The sequence below is a fragment of the Trichechus manatus genome, unplaced genomic scaffold (genome assembly GCF_000243295.1).
Source record: "Trichechus manatus latirostris isolate Lorelei unplaced genomic scaffold, TriManLat1.0 scaffold00115, whole genome shotgun sequence".
NCBI lineage: Eukaryota > Metazoa > Chordata > Mammalia > Sirenia > Trichechidae > Trichechus > Trichechus manatus.
In genome coordinates, this window is record NW_004444051.1 from 6,724,380 (window position 1) to 6,748,583 (window position 24,204).

At 39.2% G+C, this 24,204-nt stretch overlaps 1 protein-coding gene and 1 long non-coding RNA gene across 10 annotated transcripts in view; both read right to left on the reverse strand.

The window, feature by feature from the left end:
- Window positions 1–24,204, reverse strand: part of CDKAL1 (CDK5 regulatory subunit associated protein 1 like 1) — a 926,518-nt gene that overhangs the window by 28,707 nt on the left and 873,607 nt on the right. For all 9 annotated transcript variants that reach the window (XM_023738358.1, XM_023738357.1, XM_023738352.1 and 6 more), the window contains 2 exons: window positions 13,925–14,008; window positions 10,068–10,232 (listed from right to left, as the gene is read on the reverse strand). In XM_023738358.1, coding sequence (XP_023594126.1) covers window positions 10,068–10,232; window positions 13,925–14,008 — 249 coding nt within the window. The remainder of the gene's footprint in view (window positions 1–10,067; window positions 10,233–13,924; window positions 14,009–24,204) is intronic.
- On the reverse strand, window positions 1,903–4,684 carry LOC111821912 (uncharacterized). Its single transcript, XR_002825250.1, has 3 exons — window positions 4,667–4,684; window positions 4,353–4,408; window positions 1,903–1,914 (listed from the first exon to the last, which is right to left on the reverse strand). It is a non-coding gene; the product is annotated as an uncharacterized LOC111821912 (long non-coding RNA).

Sequence of the window (24,204 nt, forward strand, 5' to 3'; positions counted from 1 at the left end):
ACCAAAGACACATGGAAAGTATTAACCCAAGAGACAGAATGGGCCACATAAACCAGAGACTTCATCAACCTGCGACCAGAAGAACTAGATGGTGCCCGGCTACCACCAATGAACGTCCTGACAGGGAACACAACAGAGAGTCCCTGATGGAGCAGTAGAAGGATGGGGTGCAGAACTCAAATTTTAGTAAGAAGACCAGACTTAATGGTCTGACTAAGACTGCAGGTGCCCCAGAAAGCATGGCCCCTGGACTCTCTATCAGCCCAGAACTAAAACAATTTCCAAGGCCAACTCTTCAGACAGGGATTGGACTGGACTGTGGGACATAAAGTGATACTCGTGAAGAATGTGCCTCTTAGTCAAGTAAATACAAGAGACCAAAGGGGCGGCTTCTATCCAGAGGTTAGATGGGAAGGCAGAGAGAGTTAGGAGCTGGTTGAATGGTCATGGGGAATCAGGGGCGGAAAGGAGAAGGGTGCTGTTGCAGAATGGGGTGAGCAGTTAGGGTCTCAAAACAATGTATGTATAAAAATTTTATATGGGAGACTAACTTGAAATGTAAACGTCATTTAATTACAACAACAACAACAAAAAACGTTGGCTTTGAGTCTTACTACTAGGCACAGAGTGTTTGGCTAATAACAATGTACAGTGGGTACTGAATGGGGAAAACCCCACTTGCTATCTCTCAAGAGGCCACATGAGGTGGCATTTGTTGCCTGGGTAAATTCAACATGGCCCAGGGTTGGTCTGGCTCACAGCCTTGAAAGCTCAGCATCCACAGAGAAGACCACAGGGATGGACACAGGAGACCAGTGTATAAAACCAGAATGACAATTTATTAACTGATGAAAACAGAATACTTCTATTTTCTTATCATAAGATTTCCATAGAAAGGCAAATTATAATTAGGTTGCCTGGTGAGCATGGATTCAACAAAAGGCATTAAATGAAGCAAATGAAGAACAGTACCAGGCTAGGCTAAATAGATGCATTCATGATGATCTTAAGATGATCTTCAGACTTTTTGAAGTCCGTTGGCCCAAGTGTCCTCTCTCCCGGGAAACGTGTTCACTGCTGATGCTGGCTTCTGGCTGACCGTTCCTACCATGACTGGCCTGTTATTTCTTTGGTCACCTTAAATGCCTTCCACCAGATTGCAGTCCACTTCTGCAGGCCTGGGAACCGGAAGACTCTTTAAGGTGACTGCCTATTTTTCTTTGACCAAAAAGCTGTTGATTTCATGGAGGATAGTATCATTCATCGCAGGTACCAGAGCAACATAGACTTTCATATAGTTTGTTTAAAAGCATAAAACAACAAAAAACGTTAAAAACATTCATCAAATCTCTATATACTGCTAGGCAGTACCCTTCAGGATATATCATTAAGTGAAAAAAAGCAAGACAGGGAAAAGTGTCCACCATTTATCTAGAATGGTAGGGATAAAGAAGATGTATATACAGTGAAGCCTGTGAGATCTGGAACTCAACAGGACTGCCTTGTTTTTCCTGGTCTTACATGTTTTCCACCTTTGACAGGGGGCAGTCTTACCACTTTTCTATTGCTCGTTGTAGTGGAAAATATTTTAGTTTTCCTTCTCTGACAGGTTCCCACCTTAAACAGGTTCCTGCTTTGGCAGGTTTTACTGTATTTGTTTACATTGTTAAAACGAATCGATGGAAGGTAAACTGAAATCTAAGAGAAAAAAAGTAAACAACGAAGAGAAGGAAAGGATGGAGAGAACAGGGGTAGAAGCTAGACTTCTCTGAATATACCTTTGTAGATATGATTTTGGAATCATTGAAATATTTTATATAAATATGAAACAAAATTAAATTTTAAAACTCACCCAAAATTAAAAGCAAAATGAAGCAAATTATTTTAATTGTGTATTGAATTGTTGGTATAGAGCTGTAGGGAGAGGAACTCTTTTAGGTGACTTTAAAACCATTGTTTGCTTGTACATCCCCAGCAGAATATACTCTAAGAACAAAAACAATTGCCAAAAAAACAAAAAAAACAAAAAAACGTTAAGCTTTTTGGTGATCATATTGTTGGTGGTTGTGTTGCTTATTCTTAGACAGGTATATTGGTATTATGGGATAAAACAAATGAATAATTATATTCTATCACTGGAAACCAGGATTTTTGATGTGGAAGAAAAGTTACAGCGGTAAGATAGAAAATTCCTTAATTTGAACCGGATGAAAGCATTAATATGAATTGAAAAATAATGTATTTCCTATCTCTGCTCACCAAAAAGCATAAAAGAAATGACCAATCTGATAACAATCAGTGTTTGCCCCTACTGTAGTTTCTTTCTTTTAAAAAAAAAAAATTTATTGTGTTTTCGGTGAAAGTTTACAAAGCAAATTAGGCTCCCATTTGACAATTTCTACACAAATTGCTCAGCGACATTAGTTACATTTTTCACAATGTGTCAACATTCTGTTTAACTGCATTCTGGCTGTTTCGTTTGTAGTTTCTAAATACCATTTTTCACTAAAAGAAACCTGGGCTGTGACAATACTGGCACTAATCCAAAAAACACAAAGTAACAAATGTTGGAGAGGTTGAGGGGAGATTGGAACCCTTACGCGTTGCTTGTGGGAATGTAAAATGGTAAAACTACTTTGGAAAACGATATGGTGCTTCCTTAACTAGAAACAGAAATATCATATGATCCAGCAATCCCACTCCTAGGAATATAAACTAGAGAAAAAAGAGCCGCCACATGACTAGACGTATGCGCATCCACATTCACTGCAGCACTATTTACAGTAGCAAAAAGATGGAAACAACCTAAATGCCCATCAACAGATGAATGGATAAACAAATTATTGTATATACAAACAATGGAATACTATGCAATGATAAAGAACAATGATGAATCTGCGAAACATCTCACAACCTGGATGAATCTGGAGGGCATTAGGCTGAGTGAAATAAGTCACAACAAGGGCAAATATTATATAAGACCACTATTATGAGAACTCAAGAAAAGGTTTACACACAGAAAATAACATTCTTTGATGGTTACGAGGGTAGGGAGGGAGGGGGAAAGGAAATCACTAACTAGATAGTAGACAAGAAAAAAGATCAACTTTGGTAAAGGGAAAGACAACACACAATATAGGGGAAGTCAGCACCACCTGACCAAAGCAAAGCAAGGAAGTTTCCTAAACACATCCAAACACCTTGAATGACCGAGTTGCTGGGGCTGGGGGCTGGGAATCATAGTCTCGGGCAACATCTAGGTCAACTGGCATAAGAGTTCATAAAGAAAATGCTCTACATCCCACCTTGGTGAGTAGTGCTTGGGTCTTAAAAGCTTTTGAGACGCCATCTAAGATACATCTATCGGTCCAATCCCATCCAGAGGAAAGCAGAATGAAGAAAACCAAAGACACATAGAAAATATTACCCTAAAGGACTAAAGGACCACATGAATCAGTCTGAGCCCAGAAGAACTAGATGGTGCCCAGCTACCACCACCTACCACTCAGACAGGGATCACAACAGAGAGTCCCAGACAGAATGGGAGAAAAGTGTAGAACAGAATTCAAATTCATGAAAAAAAAACCAGACTTACTATTCTGACAGAGACTAGAGGAACCCCCTGAGACTACGGGCCCAGATACTCTGCTAACTCAGAACTGAAACCACTCCCGAAGCCTACTTTTCAGACAAATGTTAGACAGGCCTATAGAACAAACAATAACACATGTGAGGAACATGCTTCTTAATTCAATCAAATATCCATGACCAAATGGGCAACTCCTACCCAAAAGCAAGACAAGAAGGCAGGGAGGGACCGGAATTGGACGAATGGATACAGGGAACCCAGGGTTGAAAGTGTGCTGTCACATTGTGGGGATTGCAACCAATGTCACAAAACAATATGTGTATAAATTTTTGAATGAGAAATTAAAATGTAATGATGAAAACATTTAAAAGAAAAATAAAGAAACCTGGGCTGGCTCCTTAGAGACATGGCTGATTTCAGGTCTGGAGCACAGAATGTCCAAGATGAGCTTGGAACATCTTATCACACCAGAAAACAAAGAAACTAACAAAAGACTTCAGGAGCTATATGAAAAGGATTGATGAACCAATTTGAAGAGCTTCCACTGTTCAAAAATGCAACAATTTGAGCATCGATTAAAAATAATAACACGATGGATAAAAACACATCAGATATGTAAAAATCCATGAGTTTATAACAATACTAAAACAAAACAAAAACCTTCATTGGTAGCGTTTGGAGAATGCTAGAGAACCAACTCAAATACTTAAAACTGGCAAACAGAAGGAAAGCATTTATCCTGCCTCCCATATATGAACAGTACCTCAGGGTAAACGAAGAGTTGATGAGAGAAAATTTGTCTTCACGAAATACTTTTAGCTAATAAATGCAGAAGGAAAGAGAATCATCATGTCACTGTTTTGCAACCACTAATGAGTGAATGAATCCAGGCAACGTTCATCAACTGCTGTTAACATCGTAAAGAGAGATATTATATTCTATGCCTCATGATGGAAGTGCACAGCACCATAGGAAATAGTTTTGTCACAAAATCAAACTTGAATCTGATTAAGGCTCTAAATCTAACCAGAAAATTATAAAACACACACGAGAACAGAGAAACACGTTAAATAATACCGGAGGATGCAATTAGCAAGATCTAGACTGTGGGAAACGCCACAGGACGAACAAGAAGGATTCTTCTACAAATAAACTGCAATAACAAAAAGAAAAAAGTGAGAAAAAGGGAGAACCTATAAATTAAAAGTGACTTACAAAATATAGTAATTGTAATGTGTAGACCTTTTTTGTATCCTGAATCAAACATAAAAAAACTGGAAAATTTGAACATGGACTAGATATTTGATGGCACTGAGGAATGAATGTTAATTATTTTTAGATTTAATAATATATTGTGAGTATGCTTTAAAAAGGAGTCTTCATCTTTTAGGGATATTTACTGGGATATTTATAGATGAAATAAAATTTGCTTCATAATAATCAGGTGAAGGGCAGACAACAACATAGATGACATAAGACTGGCCATGAGTTGATACTTATTAAAGCTGGGCACGTGGAGCCCTGGTGGCGCAGTGGTTAAGAGCTTGGCTGCTAACCAAAAGATGGGCAGTTTGAATCCATCAGTCACTCCTTGGAAACCCTATGGGGCAGTTCTACTCTGTCCTATAGGGTTGCTATGAGTCAGAATCGACTTGATGGGAACGAGTTTGGTTGGGGTTTTTGATGAGTACATGGGTTATTATATTATTCACTCTACTTTTGTACATGCTTGACATTTTCCACAAGAAAGAGTTAAAACAATAAACTCATTGATCTCAGTTTCTGATGATGGCTCTCAGATAATTTTTCATACTATCAAATGGTCATGAGTTTGGTACAGTTGACTAGGCCCTGTTTACCATAGTGTTTCTTTTTTTTTTCAGATGGAATGGCTGAACAGCCTAGCGATTTTCCAAGCAAATCTCAATTGTACAAAGATATTCTCACATTAAACAGAATATGTTACCACAAATTTAGGTTCCATGTGAGATCATGGTAAAAATATCAATGCCCTTAACATCTTAAAACTGTGTTTTTCTTAAGTTTCCTATTCCTCTAGCCCCTTTCATTAACCAGGTGTGCAGACATACATCCCACCCAAACTTTTGCCTATCCCCATCATCAATTTTATAATACATAGATGAGAGACAATCTCCATCATCCAAGAAGCTGTTTACCTCTATTTTCTGAAGCTGGCACTGTAAAAGTTTGGCATTATAACATTAAAATACTAAAAATGCTTTTACAAATAGCAAACACTCCTCCCCATTTGAGAATCATTTTCTTAGAAAAGTGGTTCTCCAACTTCAGAGTGCATTGGTATCACCTGGAGGGCTCTTTTAGAAACAGACTGCTGGGCCCCACTTCCAGAGTTTCTGATTAAGGAGGTCTGGGGTGGGGCCCGAGAGTCTTCATTTGTAACAAATTCCCGGATGATGCTGATGTTGCTAGTCTTGGGACCACACTTTGAGAACTACTGTCCTACAACATCTATGAAAATGTATGCCCCCATCTGCCCCCTCCCTCTCCTATCCTAAGAACAAAGTCCTTTGATGCTTTCACAGAAAAGCTCATGATCCACTCTTGCTTTGATTTATAGTTATCCCTCTACGCTCTATGATGCCTTCCATTGAATAATTATTACACACTCTTTTTCTGAAATTAATTATCCGTAAACAATACTTGTTCAAAAATGCTCCCTATTAGGTTGGAGGTGGCATTTTGGCTTCCGTCTTCTCTAAAAATAACCAGACTAATATTGTTTCCCTTTCCTATTTTTCCCCTTTTGTCATTCTCCATTCTTCTAATCAAACTGGAAAGTTTGATTTAATAATCATAAAAAAAAGTTACTGTATTCCATTTCCATAAAAATATAATTTCTTAGAAGGCAGTAACCTTTTGACCTTATTACAGCTAGCTATCCACCATGCTATGGGCATTTACTTATTATAAAATGTGAAAATAACAAGGCCTGATTTCTATTAATATTTATAGGATTCCATGCCGGCCACAGAGTAGGTATTCCATACATTTTTGTCAAATGAAATATTTCAATCATAGACTCTTAGCACTAGAAGATTCCTTAATGACCACTATTTATTGCCATTTTACATGTGACACAACTGAGGTTCAGGGCACATAATTCAGGGAACATGCAAGTGACGTACAAAAGACCACAAAGTCTGTTACCACAAGACCCAGAGCCCTACAATCTAGATCTCATGACTCCTTGCCTTGTGTTTCTCCCCCTAGGCTGGTGTACCTCTCACCAGTTTTATCAAAAGAGGTTATAGGGCCTAGGGTGAGAGGAAATAAGTCCAAAGTAGTGTAGAGCTAAATACTTAAAGAATAATCATAAAAATCTCAACTAAAGAAATGCATTTACTATGGAAAAGAATATTTAACACAATATTTTGCTTTAGATGTTTTGGCCTGTATAGACTTCTTTACAAAGAATATAGGGAGAGGTTATCATTCTATGAAAACTCAAGAAAAGCCCAGAAAATTCAGAAAGGTAGAAATTCTGATGGGACTCATTCCCCTGGCACTGAATAGAGTATCCTAGAAGAGAAATTCTCAAAAAGAAAAACAAACCCAAAATTTCAAACTTGTATTGCATGATCATGGCTAAGAAAATCAACAAACACAAAATTGTTAGTACCAAAGCCATCATCAGAGTCTGCTCTTCTTTTAGATGCAACTAGATTTGGAGGGAAAGGGAAATAAGCACTTAGTAACTACTTCCTATGTACCAGTGTTTACTCCATGGGGCAGTTCCACTCTGCCCTACAGGGTTACTGAGTTGGAATTGACTCAACGGCAATGGGTTTGGTTTTGGTTTTTATATAGTAGTATGAAGTGGTTGGAGCCCTGATGGCGCAGTGGATAAAAGCTTGGCTGCTAACCAAAAGGCTGGCAGTTCAAATCCACCAGCTGCTCCTTGGAAACCCTCTGGGGCAGTTCTACTCTGTCCTATAGGGTTGCTATGAGCTGGAATTGACTTGGTGGCAACGGGTTTGGTTTGGTTTTTATTAGGTGGTTTACATACACTATTGAATGTATTCCTTTCAACAATCCTACGACAGACATCATTATTCCCATTTAACAGACTAAACTGAAGCTCAGAAGTCATGTGCCCAGGTAAAACTGGGCAGTCCGGATGCAAATCCAGGTTTATCTCACCCTGAAGGTCATGCTTCATCCACACCAAGTTAGGGTGATTTCTCTATTCAAGAGTTCCAGCACCTTCATCAGTGTTCAAAGAACTCAAAATGCCTTTGACATGATTGTAACCTCTATTATCTACGTTAAAATTAAAATCTACATTAAAATCCTACAAAACGTGGAGCTGTTCTCTTTCTGCTTACATATTTCGTTTTGGTTAATATCATCAGCAAAAACACTTGTAACACTGGGACAAAGTCATTAAATAAGGCCTTTCAACCCCAATGAGTTTGGCTTATCTTTAAAAGCTAACAAATAATTATGAAACATAGAGCAATGTTCATTAATTTATACGAAGTCACACACAGTGGTAAAAGACTTGCCTTATGTTTCCCTTAATGTAAATACCTGAATCGATCTTCCTAACCCTTTGGCCTCATGTACACTCTATTTCCAGAGGCCCAGGAAGCCACTGACCATATCCTCATCTCACCTAGGACTTTTGGGGTCATCTTGGCTCAGAGTAGGGCTTGTGGTGGAATTGATGACAATACCATCTCCTAGGCTGGATTGGGGGGAGGGAAGATTAGAAGAGGCTAAGAAAATGCTAAGTTAATAGTACTAATTAAAGTCCCACAGAATTTAAATGAGGCTGCTCTTTTTTGAAAGTAATAATTTTTATATTATTATTTTGGGGTTCCTGGGTGGGGCAATAGCTAATGTGCTTGGCTGCTAAACAAAAGGCTGGAGGTTCAAGTCCACCCAGAGGTGCCTCGGAAGAAAAGTCTGGTGATCTACTTCTGAAAAATCAGCCATCAAAAACCCTGTGGAGCACAGTTCTACTCTGACGCACATGGGGTGGCCATGAGTTGGAGCTGACTCAACGGCAACCTGGAATGATGATTTTGTCAGTAAGTCACCCTTTGCAAGAGGTATATACAAAGGCATTAAATTTCAGGCAGGATCTTTGAAATCATAATTTGCCCACTATTGAAAATCCTTCTCACTGTGGCAATTTAAAAATCAACCTTTATAACACATGCTATGTAGAAAAATAAAAAAATAAGCCAATTGCCTTCAACATATCTCAAGGATTAGCCAACATATCAAAAGTCAAATCCCTAGGAATATAATTTAAATACTGGATTACACTGCTCCTCCCTGGCCCTCCATCCCAACCCTCCTCAACTATGATTTTTTTTTAAAACAACAGCAAAAATCAATGGTTATGCTTATCGAGTTTTAGAGCTCATTGCTGATAGAGGAGGAAGATACACTTGGCAAGGTTTTGACAAAGGCTAGTCTATTCCATTCCATTCTCAGGCAGGTAGTATGCATACAGATTTTTCACCCATACTTCTCAAGCTCATGAAGGTGTCACTCATGTTGGGATACAGGAGTCCATCACAGTAAGTGATAATAGAGATAAGAGTACCCTTTGTCACTATCGCCAAAGGAAAGCTATACTTCCTTTGTTTTAATTAATATACTCTTGCAATTTATTTTGAGGGAAAAGATAATACATAGATTGAAACAATTTTGGAATTATGTGGCCGGATAAATATCAGTAACCTTTTTTCTGTCTGTGAAGTCATTGCTATATACTTTTTTTTTTTTAGGGGAGCACTAACAATTGCGTTGAAGAAAGGACATCAAATGATGCTTAGAAATGTGATACACATTTTCATTTCACACTCCATCAGCTTTTACAACTGTAGCTCAATGAAATGTGAGAGAGAGCTTGGCAAACGGCCATATTTACCAAGGTTTAAAATAGGGGTCAGGTTACTTTTTTTACAGAAAGAAAAAAAAATGTTTAATTTTCACTCCACATGACTAAAGCAGATATGCAGCTAACACCCTAGAGAAAGGCACCGTAATAGCAACATATAATGATATGGTTTAGTACCTGTTCAGCTGGAGGTTTTTGCTATTTTATAAACAGTTTATAAAGCAAGAAAACCTTCCTTTCCTCGCCCCCTTCCATTCAGGATCTACTGACACAGAAACATACTGGATCAGATCATCTTCGGTGTAAAATCTTTCACTTGCATATAATAGCTTTTGCCCTCTGCTTATAGCCTGGAAGTAGAAACACCTTATTTCCCTTTGTGGACAGAGAAGCAAAGCTATAGGCATCAGCAAAAACGCATCTTTCTAATTCAGATTTCAGTCTGTCAGAAAGGATTAAAGCCTCAAGCATACATAAAAAGGGAACTATAAACGATAACAGAAGCATGGTCTGGAAGCACTGTGCTTCCCCAGCTGCTGCTTCACTGGCAAGGCAGAGAGGAACGCATCTTTTTTTACTCACCTCTGTTAAACCTGAGACTTCTCCCTTTGCTAATGGTTTGATGATGGATGGCATGTAGACTTTGGCATCTGATACTGGCTGCCCTTTCATAAAATGCTTTCCTGATTCATAAATGTCCACTTTGACCATTTTCCCCATGAGTGAAGGGTTCTTTGGCACTAATACCTTAAAAAAAATTCAGAAGGCTTATGTTGGTTTTTATTTTTCCATAAACATTTTATTTTAGAACAAGTTTTAGGTTCACAGAACTATTAAGAAGATAGTATAGACAGTTCTTGTATATTGCATACCCAGTTCTTTATTGTTAACATTGTACATTAGTGTGGTACATGTCATAATTAATGAACCAATATCGATACATCCTTATTAACTAAGGCCATACTTTATTCAGTTTTCCTTCCTCAATTTTCCTCTCGTGTCCTTTTTCTGTCCTAGAAGTCTGTCTAGGATACCACATTACATTTAGTCGTCATTTAGGCTCCTCTTGATTGTAACAATTTATATTCATTTTTTACTCATATGTTGTACTTCGTAAGTGTTGGTAGGAAATATCATTTTTAAAAGGTTTAATGGAGAGGATTTTATGTGTACTGTACAATATCTAAATGCTCTCACCAGACTGGCTGCAGAAATTGTTATGGTCAGCTGATGTAAGCTTGGGGTATAACAAAGTAAAGGGTTGCCCCCCCCCCAGGAGTCTGACATGGTAGTAGCTAAAGGGGGGTGAGGGGAGATATAATAATACAGATGGAAAATAAAATATATTTTGTGTGGCAGAGAGGCAACATCTTTTTTCTTTACATTTGTCTCTAGGATTTAAAATTCTGTTCACTTGCTCAAAAAAAAAAAACCAGTTGCTCTCAAGTCAACTCTGACTCATGGCGACCTCATGTGTGTCAGAGGAAAAAATGTGCTCCATAGGGTTTTCAGCAGCTGATTTTTTGGAAGGAGATCATGAGGACTTTCTTCCCAGGTGCCTCTGGGTGGATTTGAACCTCTGATCTTTTGGTTAGCAGCCACCATTTGCACTACCCAGCGACTCCTCACTCACTCAAAGGAGCACCCTAAGATGTGGGCTCATGGTGGAAGCCATGAGAATAGCAGTGATCACCTGGAGATACTGGGTAGGATTTCACAAGCTTACATGTGGTCCAAGTTCTGGGTGCTTCTAAGAGGGCTCTGTCCTCCAGCTGCTCAAGGATCTGGGGACCTAGTAGGAAGGGAAGACACTTCTAGGAGGAGCTACCAGGCTGCAGACACTGCTTTTTCATTGCAGGATGCCTGCTGTCCTAGGGCATGTGGAAGGCAGACCTGGGAAATCCCCCAGCAATCAGCCAGCCACTTTTGCACAGGCCTTTGATATTCTGTACTTGGCTGCCCCATGCAATGAAGAAAGCTGAGACAACACTGATGAAAGCGTTCTACTTTTAATATCTTCCAAGCTAGCTGTCAGAGTAGTGGTTTGAGTAGACACTTCAAATAGCAGCCTGCATACTTGTGTGTAGATGTATGTGTGTGTGCACGCATGCATGAGCACATGTTTGCTGGGGGAGAGAACATTTAAAAGCAACCTTTTCAATATTCTAAACATTGGTATTTGGAGCTAAATGACTCCTTTAATGAATGGTTGCCATTCATTCCTTTTGCTCTATTATAAAATGCATGTGTTTGTTACTCCTGGAAAGAGCCTATCTCCATACAGAACCAGCTACTCTGAAGGGTACTTTACTTTGGCTAGTTCAGAGGAAACTGTCAGATGGTCTCTTTCCACTAGATTTTACTCATAAAAGTACTTGTTTACCTCGAGCAAATGTTTCTCCTCCTGTAGGACTTACAGGTAGTTTGTATGCATTATGTCTCCCTCACACGTCTATTTTAGTACTGTAGCTACTTGCCAATCTTTTCAAGCTAGGATCCAAAATAAATAGACGGATTCTAATGCAGCAACACTTTGATATCTGGATGATACAATCCTCACCTCTGGAACTCACCTTATTTAGAAAAATAATTCCTATGAAATCTTTGATATGCTTAGTTGTAGAGACAAGAAAAAAAAAAAAAAAAAAGGTGAGATGAGGGCCAGAAGTTACACAGCTGATTTTTCTGGGAGGCAAAACTGGATTTTGGTCTTTTTGAGTTTGATTTTTATGACCACTGAGTACACTGCTTCATCGGAATATAGGAAGAGGGTCACCTCGGGGGGTGGTGAGTTACTCAAGGCAAGCTAACTAACTGAAGGAGCTTTTCATTATTAGGACATGAAAGTACTTTTAAATCAGTTTTTATAAAATAAAAATTTAACAAAACTCTTTGGAGGAAACTATCCCTGGGAGATTTGGTACTATTTCGGGGGAAAAACCCCCTCCTTGATCTGTTGCCTTGATCTGAATGAAGGGCTCAGTGTTTTTACCCCTCTGGTTTTAATAATTGGAAAAAGCCCAACTGCTTTAAATTGGAGGAAACAGCTAATGAGGCATGCCATTGCCTTTAAAATGAAGGGAAAAAAAGTTCCCCGATGAGGCAAAAACCCAGATGGTAAGAGAAAGGAGATGGAGGGGGCAACCAAAATGCAATCAAGCTCCTCCCCAGGGCTGAGCAGAAGGCTGGCCTGGATAGGAAAATGGCTCTCTGGAGTATATTAATGAGATGGAAAATGGGGGAGAGACTCAGCTCAAATGTGGAATATAGGGAATCCTACTCAACTGTAGTGTCTACTGGTTATTGAACAGGGCGTGTTTAGTCTGGGCTTTTGTAAGTGACCCCCATGTTTCCTAAGGGCCCACTGCCCAGTTTGATATTATTCTGTGTGGAACATAAACACTGGAGGCCTCATCAGCCAGCTACTGCTTCCCCAGCTTCTAACATGGGTAGTCTGCTTCTCTTGCCCATCCCTTACTTAACTTGCCCACACTGTCCCTAAAAATTTTCCAGAGCTCTAATTCCAATCATGACCCATAGGAAAAAAATTCACTTCTCATCTGATGAGAAAGGATTACCAAAAAAAGAAAAGGAAATCCATTTGCCTGGAAGGACCATGAAAATCTCTATATTGCCATGGGAGTCTGTGTATCTCATCTCCTCCTTGGCCCATGCCAGGGTTATGCCTCTGAAGGAGGCACTCTGTTTTCTTCGGTCACGTTTGGATTGCTTTACCACCTGGAGCGAAGGAGAATCCCAAATGCTGAAATAGAACTCTGGCTACATGTGCAACAAGGCAGGCTAGCTCACGTGGGCAGGGAAGCAAGGAGTCCCCAGGCTGACCTACAAAACTTCTAAAGTGAACTTTGGTTTGATCTTCACACTGGTCTCCAGGGTTGTTCACACAATTTCAGTTGAGCCTAAGGGGTACACTTTTTTTGCTTTGCTCCCAGCATTTTGGTCAAGGTAGAAATTTTAAAACAGTAAAAGTAACAAAACTAAAAAAAACCAACCACCACCAAGAACAAAAACCACCAACCTGTCTGAGGACAGCTAAGGAAATCCCTGCCCTTCACACTAATGTCTTCCATGCTGGCATCCTTCCTGTCTTATGAGCAGGACTTTTTCCCCCACTTTGCCAGGCTCTGGGAGTTAGGGCAGTGCTAATTGTATGGTTCCAAACTCCCCAAAATCCCCAAACTAGTCCTGTCAAAGATTAGTATGGACTAAAACCACAAAATACACTCATTCTGTGGTGTAGAATGCATTGTAGATAACCCACAAAGATAAAACCCCATGTCAGCGTGGCTGGTTTGATGCTATAAAATAGCCTTGATGCTGCAAGATTCTAGAAGCGTCTCCCTTTTACTTAAATTGATTTACTTTCAGATCTCTTTCTCATTTTGGAGAAAACCCAAGAATACTGAAGTGTCTCTTACCTGCTCATAGAATCGATTGTGTGCAACATAAAACTTGGAATCAAAAGACTCTTCTGTTACTAACACTTGTTGTCTTTCACCAATCTGTGGAGAGAGGGGAGAAAAAAGGAAAGGTCAGGGCAAACATCTAATAATCCAAAATAAATGCCCACCCAAGTAGTTCTGGACCAATAGTGTCCTCTTCAAATTAAAGTAGACTCTAGATTGCTAATTATTTAACAGCTAACCCAAGAATCACTGATTCAAATTGCCTGAAAGACATTAATTATATGATAATATAAAATTAGCATAGTATGAACTCTTATTTTCTTATATAACTATAAAACAGAACTTGATCTTATTTCCTCCTTCAAGGTAAGTAAGATAATTAAGGCTTCTAAGACATACAAAAACCTTCTAAACATCACTTTGTTTCTTGAAACACAGTTTCGAAACAAGTCAGAACAAGCTGCTTCTAATCCAAATACATGAAAATATTTTGGCAATATGAAAGAGTAGTAATAGACATTAATTTGAGTTGTGAGGGATGGAACATTAAAGAAATGTCTCCAAATACTACTCATTAAGCTCTTGCACCTAAACATTTCACATGTTGCATACAATTCTGAAATGACTACTTCACACAGCTATTTACTTATTATGTACATTTTTTTCTGCTACAGGCAACTGTCCCTTCTTTGCTAAAGCCATGACCCCATATTTATTTTTATTTTTTCAAAGAGAAAGACAGCAAAAATATGGGACTGTTAATTCTCTACAGGATCAACTGACAGTTATAATAACAATGAAGTGAAATCAGCCAAAATGTTGGCTACAGAAATTTGACTATTCTAAAAAATTCTGCCATTTCCAAACTGATTCCACTGTGAAATGCAGTATTTAAAATATCAATTGCTTTTTTTTTTTTTAAACAACGTTGTCAAAATGTCTGATACAAGCAAACCAACTGTTTTGAATGATTATGCCCAGAATTATTTCTGGCTTTGCTATTTGATAAATTCAAACCCTCTTCCTCCTCCCCCCAATTAAAGCACACTGGCAAGATGATTTTTTTTAAAGAGAAATTCCTATTCTCCTCTGTAGAACTTGTCACCACGTTCAGGAGTTTACCATTTAGGAAGAAGAAACACAGTGGCACTAAATAGACCACCTAACAATTAAAAGAAAAGAAAAATCTAGTAAGAAAGCCCCCTCTCAATTATCCAATGCCAATACCTAAATAACACCACTATTTACTATCTAGTTTACTATCTCATTCAAAATGCAGCCCCCTTCTGACTAAGACTGGTGGCGCCCCGGAAAGCATGGCCCCTGGTCTCTCCATCACCCCAGAACTAAAACAATTTCTGAGGCCAACTCTTCAGACGAATTGGACTGGACTGTAGGACATAAAGTGATACTTGTGAAGAATGTGCCTCTTAGACAAGTAGATACAAGAGACCAAAGGGGCGGCTTCTGTCCAGAGGTGAGATGGGAAGGCAGAGAGGGTTAGGAGCTGGTTGAATCTTCATGGGGAATCAGGGGCGGAGGGGAGGAGTGTGCTGTCACTGAATGGGGTGAGCAGTTGGGGTCTCATAACAACGTATTAAAAAAAAAAAATTCTGTATGGGAGACTAACTTGAAATGTAAACTTCATTTAATTACAACAATTAAAAAAAAAAATGCAGCCCCCTTAGCCAAAGGTTGTAAGGTCTCTTGAGATGATACTTATCAAAGACTGATGTCACTTGCTGAAAACCAGTGGAGGTTCCTGGAATGTTAATCTCTTAAAAATCAAGTAGCAAAAAGGAACGTTCTCCAAACTTCTACTTTGAGCTTCAATGGCTCTGTTATTTAAAAAACAAAAAAAAGACCGGTGAATACTGGGTTCTACTGAAGTATACTCTTCTGGGAGAAAATGTTAAATGTTTGCACACATTTCTCAGTGTGAGTTGCTTATAACCTAGGATAAGTGTCTGTCAATGGTTCTTAAGGAAATCTGCAATTACACTTCATCTAAAATTAAGTTTTCAGGAAATTAACAACAATATGTGATTGTAGAGGCACTGAAAACTTATGCTGCTTTTTTCCTCTTGTTCAAATTAATGTGGACCACTGTAGTCATCATTTGGGGGCTGTTCTATTTCATCTGGAGACAATAACAATGACAGCAATATATACACATACAGTTACTGTTAGAAAAACTTGCTATGTTTACACAGTAGAGGGCAGAGCTTTTGGTCAACTATCAGAGAACTCTCTGTAGGTATTTAACTATTATTTGCCGTAAGGTCTCAAGAGAACTTCTAGGTTCAGTAACTTACTGTCACCCTATTTGTTTTCTCACTGGTGAGGTCCTTAAAGTTCCTGAGAGGATACCAAAAGAAACCCATTGCCATCAAGTCGATTCTGACTCACAGCGACCCTGTAGGACAGAGTAGAACTGCCCCATTGGGTTTCCAAGGAGCAGCTGGTGGATTTGAACTGCTGACCTTTCGGTTAGCAGCCGAGCTGTTAAGCACTAAGAGAGGCTACTGAGTAAAAATGAGCATAAGGTGGCTAGGGCTTTGATGAAAAGCTGTTGCAATCCATCCCCACCCACTAAATACACACACACACAAACATACACACACATAATAAATACTCTCCTCTATGTTTTTTAATAACTAAGTCAGGTTGAAATGAAAATCAAATACAATCTTTAAGAAAATCAACTATTTTAAATAATAACCTTAAAATCAACCATGAGGTTAATGAAGAGGAGAGTACAGGTGGAACTCTGGGAGAGGCATCTTTTCATTAGTGACAATAAAGGAACATATGGGCTAAGTGTTCATATACAAGCTTCAAAGCTCTTTTTTAAATGACCTACCTCCTCTTATATTTCCCAACTGTCTTATCCTCCACCCTACATGATAACCCACTGTCATTAAAGACCCTTGTATAACAAGATTTAGGGTAGTCATGCTGATTTGCCATATCCTAAGAAAGCCTCTAGGGGCAGTGGTGGAATGCCTGCCTTCCATGCAGGATACCCAGGCCAATGCACCTCATGAACAGCCCCACCGTCTGTCAGTGGAGGCTTGTGGTGTGTTGCTATGATGCTGAACAGGTTTCAGCGGAGCTTCTAGATTAAGATAGACTAGAAGAAAGATCTGGTGATCGCTTCTGAAAATGACCCAATGAAAATCTTACAGATCACAGTAGTCCAATGTGCAACTGATCATGAAGATGGCACAGGACCAGACAGCACTTCATTCCATTGTGCATGGGGTCACCATGAGTTGGAAGCTGACCAGAGGGCAGCTAACAACAACAAGAAAGTCACTGCCATCAGAGCAATGCTTTGAACCAGTTCTTCCTGGTTCAGTCATGGCCAAGGAAGCAAAACTGGAACAGACTAGAATTTTTAAAATTTAGGTGAACCAGAATGATAGTTGGAATGTGAAAAATTACGGGTCGAAGTCCTGCTAGAAAGCTAATCTCCCTTGTAGAAAACAAGGGTAGCATATGCATTGCATAGCAACCAAATCTCTTGCTTGTCAGGTTTTGAGCAAAGTCCGAAACAGCCGTGCCCCGCTCAAAGATGGCAGTCGACCATGCCATTTTGCGTGTGTGTCACTCTTCATAGTCCTGCCAATAATCCAATCTCACACACTAAGCTCCTGAAAAGGCTCATTATGCCTCTTCCAAGTTTCTCATTCCAGAGCTTCGACCTGTAATTTTTCCCATTTGGTTATCCTTCTGGTTTACCCAAATGGTAAAAATTCGGGTCTGTCCTGGTTTTGCTTCATTGGCCATGACTGAACTGGTTCAAACTGGTTCAAAGCTCTATATCAGAGTAAGGAAGTCTCAGCCCCAGATAAAAAGGCAGGACATCTGCAGTAAAGGGACAAGGCTAAAGATATCCTTAGGCCACAAGGACAACCACCACCCAGCTACCCGTTATCTTAATGACAGAGAAAATGACTAGTAGGGATCCAAGTTTGTCTTACAAAGAGAATGATGGAGCGTATGTTGTGTCTCATCTGATATTCTGCTACACCTACACTCATCTGGCATTCTAATTTTCTGCTGAGAGGTAGACTTCTATAGCTACCTCTACACCACTGATAGAACCTTGCCTAACAGCTAAAGCCACTGACAGGAAGGCATGGCTAGATACTGGTCTAAGAGTTCTTTTGAGAAGAAGTAACAGAATGGCTGCTTGTGTAATTTAAAAAACAAACAAAATTCTAAAAATATGTAAGAAATTGAACAGAATGTTTTCATAAAATTTCTGTGACCTGTAGTAAACGTAGTTGTGCAGTAGAGATGATTAAGTTGCAAGTGGAATTGTAAATTCAAAGAATGGTCTTACAGGGTGGCTTCAAGGTAACTGATAACTGAGAAAGAGAGGGGAAAGTGACTTGGAAGAAGAAGAAATGGTTAGAAGCTACAGAGCACGGCTCTAGAAGAACTCAAGGAAAAGGAGTCTGAAGAAGGGTTCAAAAACAGAGAGAGATACCAGGCAGATATCAGATAGAGCCTACGAAACTAAGAGCTCTTAGATGATCTTTTTGAGATAGACATGTCAGTAGAGGAATGAGATGAAGAATGAGTAGGAGAGGAGGAAAGTAAGACATTTCTTGGACAAATCTGACTAGGAAGAGAAGGTAACATTGGACAGCAAGGAAAGAGGACACAAAAGATGAAAGAGACTTGACTATGTTTTCGGGCCTTCACTTGCCTCATCGAGAAAATGGGAGTACTGGCAGAAGTGGGATGGAGGTGGGGTGAGGAGACTTGGGCTGAAGAGGAGGTAGATTATAATGTTTAAGCGACCTTTCAGTTTCAAAATTCTAAGTCATCATTCATGGTAGATATGTAGATTGGGGATTGGTAGGCCCATACGTTTTTATGGGAATCAGATGAAGGAAAGAAATACTCAAAATGGAGGCTGTCTCTTTTCTCATTGAAAATACATGTTTAGAGCAATTTGCAAATTGTTTTCTTCCTGTATTTAAACAAAAACTTTGATCTTTAATATCCACCAAAGAAAAATTCATAACCTCTCCAAAAGCTATCAAGTGACCTTAAGTTTCCTTAAAGAAGTCAAAATCTTCCCAACAAAGGTCTTTTTTCTTTTTGTTAACAATTCTAAGAAAGATGTCCCTTTTCATTCTGATTTGTTTTATAGGTATATAATTTATAGTTGGTTAAACAAAGTGTTTCTATAATTTCTATAAAATGTTAGAGTTGAAAATCTTTGGTTGGGAACACAACTTCCTGCTATAGCATTTCTAAACGAAACTCGATCGCCATTTACAAAGTTGTGACCTTCAGGACATTTGTCAGGAGTGTAACTTGACTCTAACTATCTGAAGCAAGCAACAATTTTTACTTTCAAAGCTTGTTCCTTTACTTAATCCAGCTCTACAGACTTTTGAAAAGGTCTGTCAGCCCTGGTATCTGCTTTAACATGCTAGGCATACTTTGTAATTTATTCATCAAGTGTCAGTAGAGAAAGTGATTTTTCCTAGGATGTGTAGAACTTCATTTAGCCCATTTTAACCATATTTTCAGTCTGCTTCTGTAAAGATTTACAGCCTTGGAAACCCGATAGGGTCACTATGAGTTAGAATCGATTCAGTGGCAACAAGTTTGGGTTTTGGGTTAACTATACTTTAAAAAGACATTTTATGAAAACTGAACTATAAAAATAGTCCTATACAACCATCCTTCCTCCACTTTACAGATTAGATGATTTAACGAAGGGAAGGTGAAGAAAAAGTCTGCACAAGATCCTACATTACTGGTGACCTTGTAGAGCTGTTGGGAAACAGAGCCTCAACTGTGTAAGAAGTACCTGAGTAGCACAAGTGGTTAAGGACTTGACAACCAGCTAAAAGGCTGACAGCTCGAACGTACTCAGATGCACCTTGGAAGACAGGTCTGGCAATCTGCCTCTGAAAGGTCACAGCCTTGAAAACCCCACGGAGCACAGTTCTATTCTGACACACATGGGGTCGTCATGAGTCGGAACTGACTTGACAGCAACTAACAACAACAACAATGAAAGAATGAATGTGGTGTAATTTTCTGGGCCATTTGGAAAAGATATGAGAAAAGCTCTTATACCTTTTTATCACAGAGGAAGAAAATAGAAGCAGTACTCCCCTAGATAGACAAAGAAGGTAAGAACTTGAAGAGGGCTTAGGAAACTCTCTTATTTGCCAGGGAAGAAACCAAGGCCAGCAAGATGTAGTGATGTGCTCAGTGGCAGAGAGCTGGAAAGGAAATCTGAACTATTCTCACTCCCTGAAGCCTCCTGTTTAATTGCTTGCTATAGAAAATTTACAACCTCGTGGATCTAATTCTGCAGTCCATGACTTTTCCTTGAGCAGAGAAACAGCTGTGGCAAACAAAAAGTAATTCTTTCTTAAATTTGACTTTTGGGTAGATTTTTCAGCACATTACATACTCAGCTAGCTGTGTTATTTGTGTTCCATCCATGTTCAAAATTTCCCAAGTGCCTGAAGTTGTGAGAAACATTAGTTTCAACCATATAGCCAGGGAAGATACATAAAACATACACTTGCATTAAAAAAGCAGTGGTTTCCAGCAGAATTCGGTTGCTGAATGAATGCTCATTCAAGTATATTCTGTTTCCCTGTTTGTCATAAAACATACAATATTCTACATGGCTATATAAGGATTTAAAGAGAGAAATGAAAAAGAATTGTTTGAAAAGAGGCAGACATTACCCAAATCAAACAAAGGTATTAGAGTATTTGGGCTAATACATTTAACCCAATAAGAAATGTTACTTAGGAGGCAGGGCCAAGACGGCAGAGTAGTCAGACGCTTCCTGTGGTCCCTCTTACAACAAAGACCTGAAAAAACAAGTGAATTGATTATATATGACAATCCAGGGGCCCTGAACATCAAAGGCAAAGTTGAGGAATTGGACTGAGTGGCAGGGGGAGGGAGAAATGGTTCGGAAGCAGTGAGGAGTTCCCAGAAGTGAAACGGCAGGAGCTGGCGCCCTTCAGGCCAGATCAGCTTGTGTGAGCAGTGAGGCAAGCAGTGGCACTTGGGAGGCATTTTCCACATCGGGATAGACCCAGTGGTAGAGATTCAACTACGGCATCCAGAAACAGCGAAAACCAGCATTAAATCAGCTAAAGATAAGTACTTGCAGCTGACCTACTGCGCGGATCAAAAAACACCCCCTTTGGAAAAACCTCTCTCCCATTTACCTGCCCCCTCCCCACACTGCACTGGTCCCAGGCCAGCTTCAGTGATTGCCAAGTCCCCTGGACTGGAAGTAGGACCTCTCACACACCCTGAGCTATACTCTTGACCTTGGAGAGGGAACAAATTAACAAACAGGGGAAAAAAAAATCTGCTGGCTCCCCTAAGCCAAGAACTCAGGGTAGGCATAGCTTCTTTGCCTAGGCACAGGCAAAAGGGGGCTACGGACTTTGAATGCCTTTCAGCACTGCATAGACCTGTGTGGGCTCATTTCAATAGTGTAGGCCCTTCTTGCCACAGTACAACAGGGTATATACCTGAAGTTAAACTTCAACTGTTTCAGCTATATGGTGAAGTGGCAGCTTCATGACATTTGACACTGCTCTGACCATTAATCAAGGCCCTCACCTACCAACATCAGGGGCCTGAGGACTGGTGGCTCCACCCACACCAATTAGCCACCCATGACAGGGGTCCAAGAATAAGCGATGCTCCCTAGTGCTTATACCCAACAGCACTGGGTGCTCATAGTCCGGCTGCAAAACCCGCCCACCTATGTGCTTTAGGGAACAAGGACACGCTTTCCTCCCAGATACTAAGGGGCAGCTGTCAGCCCCCTGACTTGCTCAGCGCATGAACCTCTACTTCAGTCAGATACCTGTGTCTACGCCAATAACCCATGCCTGTCTAGGACTGTAGGTGAGAGCACGCACCACACACTTGGTGGCTGACTACCTGGACACTTGCGCTGAATTCATACAAGAAAAGTAAACAGACTATTGGGCTAACATACCTAGTAACAGCTCTACCACCTGGTGACAGGAACTTAGAGCTTCAAAGATGCCAATAATCAAACTAGCTAACACAAGCAACCTATTTGGGCATATCAAAACAAAATAAAACAAGAAGCTAGGACACAGTAAGCAAACATAAAATGAACAAATACAATAACATACTGATGGCTTGGAAACAACAGTCAATATCAAACCACATAAAGAGGCAGACCATGATAGCTTCAGCAAGATCCCAAAAAAGGAATCAAGAAATTTTCCAGAGGAAGAGAAATTCTTGGAATTACTGGAGGGAGAACACAAAAGATTAATATACGGAACTCTTCCAGAGGTCAGGAATCAGATCAGTCAAAATGCTGAACAAGCCAAGGAAGACACAGAAAAAGCAATACAGGATCTTAAGAAGGTTATTCAAGAGCATAATGAAAAATATAATAGGCTGCAAGAATCCATTGAGAGACAGCAATCAGAAATCCAGAAGATTAACAATAAAATTTCAGAATTAGACAACTCAGTGGAAAGTCAAAGGAGCAGAATTGATGTAATAGAAGTCAGAATTAGAGAGATTGAAAACAATGCACTTGACACCAACTTATTTGAGGAAAAATCACATAAACAATATTAAAAAATGAAGAAACCCTAAGAATTATGTGGGATTCTATCAAGAGGAATAACCTATGAGTGATTGGAGTACCAGAACAGGGGGAGAAAACAGAAAACAGCAAAAGAATTGATGAAGAGTATTTGGCAGAAAACATCTATGATATTGTGAAAGATGAGAAGATACCTATTCAAGAAGTTCATCGAACCCCACATAAGGTAGATCCCAAAAGAAAGTTACCACGACATATTATAATTAAACTTGCCAAAACCAAATTCTAAGAGTGGCTACAAATAAACGAAAAGTCACCTACAAAGGAGAGTCAATAAGACTAAGCTCTGACTACTCAGCAGAAACCATGCAGGCAGGAAGGCAATGGGATGACATATATAAAGCCATGAAGGAAAAAAACTGCCAGGCGAGAATTATATGTCCAGCAAAACTGTCTCTCAAATATGATGGTGAAATTAGGGTATTTCCAGATAAACAGAAGTTGAGGGAATCTGCAAAAACCAAACCAAAATTACAAGAAATACTAAATAACAACCCAAGACCAGAACACATGACAGAGCAACCAGATATTAACCCAGATAGGGAAATCATAAAAATAAATCAAAGCTAAAACACTGAAAATAGGGAAACAGATGTCAATATGTAAAAGACAACAACATTAAAACAAAAAAGAAGGACTAAATAATGTAGTCACAGATTTTTATATGGCGAGGAAGTCAAGGCAATATAAAGAAACAAAAGACAGGTTTAAACTTAGAAAAATAGGAGTAAATATTAAGGTAACCACAAAGGAAACTAACAATCCTACATATCAAAATAAAAAACAAGAAAAACATAAAGACTCAGCAAATACAAAATCAACAACAATGAAAAAGATGAAAATTATATAAAGAAAAGCGACTCAGCACAGAAAATTAAGTGGAACAAAGAAACTGTCAACAACACACAAAAAAAGACATCAAAATGACAGAACTAAAATCATACCTATCAATAATAATGCTCAATGTAAATGGATCAAATGCACCAATAAAGAGACAGACAGTGGCAGAATGGATAAAAAAGCATGATCCATTCTATATGCTGCCTACAAGAGACGCACCTTAGACTAAAAGTCACAAACAAACTAAAACTCAAAAGATGGAAAAAATATATATCAAGCAAACAACACTCAAAAAAGAGCAAGAGTGGTAATATAAATCTCTGACAAAATAGACTTTAAAGGAAAATCCACCACAAAGGATAAGTAATGATTAAAGGGTCAATACACCGGAGAGACATAACCATAATAAATATTTACGCACCCAATGACAGGGCTCCAAAATACATAAAACAAACTCTAATAGCATTGAAAAGAGAGATAGACAGCTCCACAATAGTAGTAGGAGACTTCAACACACCACTTTCTGTGAAGGACAGAACATCCAGAAAGAAGCTCAACAAAGCCATGGAAGATCTAAACGCCATAATCAACCAACTTGATCTTATGGACATATACAAAACACTCCGCCAACAGCAGTCAAGTATAATTCCTTTTCCAACAAACATGGAACAGTCTCCGCAACAGACCACATATTAGGCTATAAAGCAAACCTTAACAGAATCCAAAGCATCGAAAAGTTACAAAGCATCTTTTCTGACCGTAAAGCCATAAGAGTGGAAAT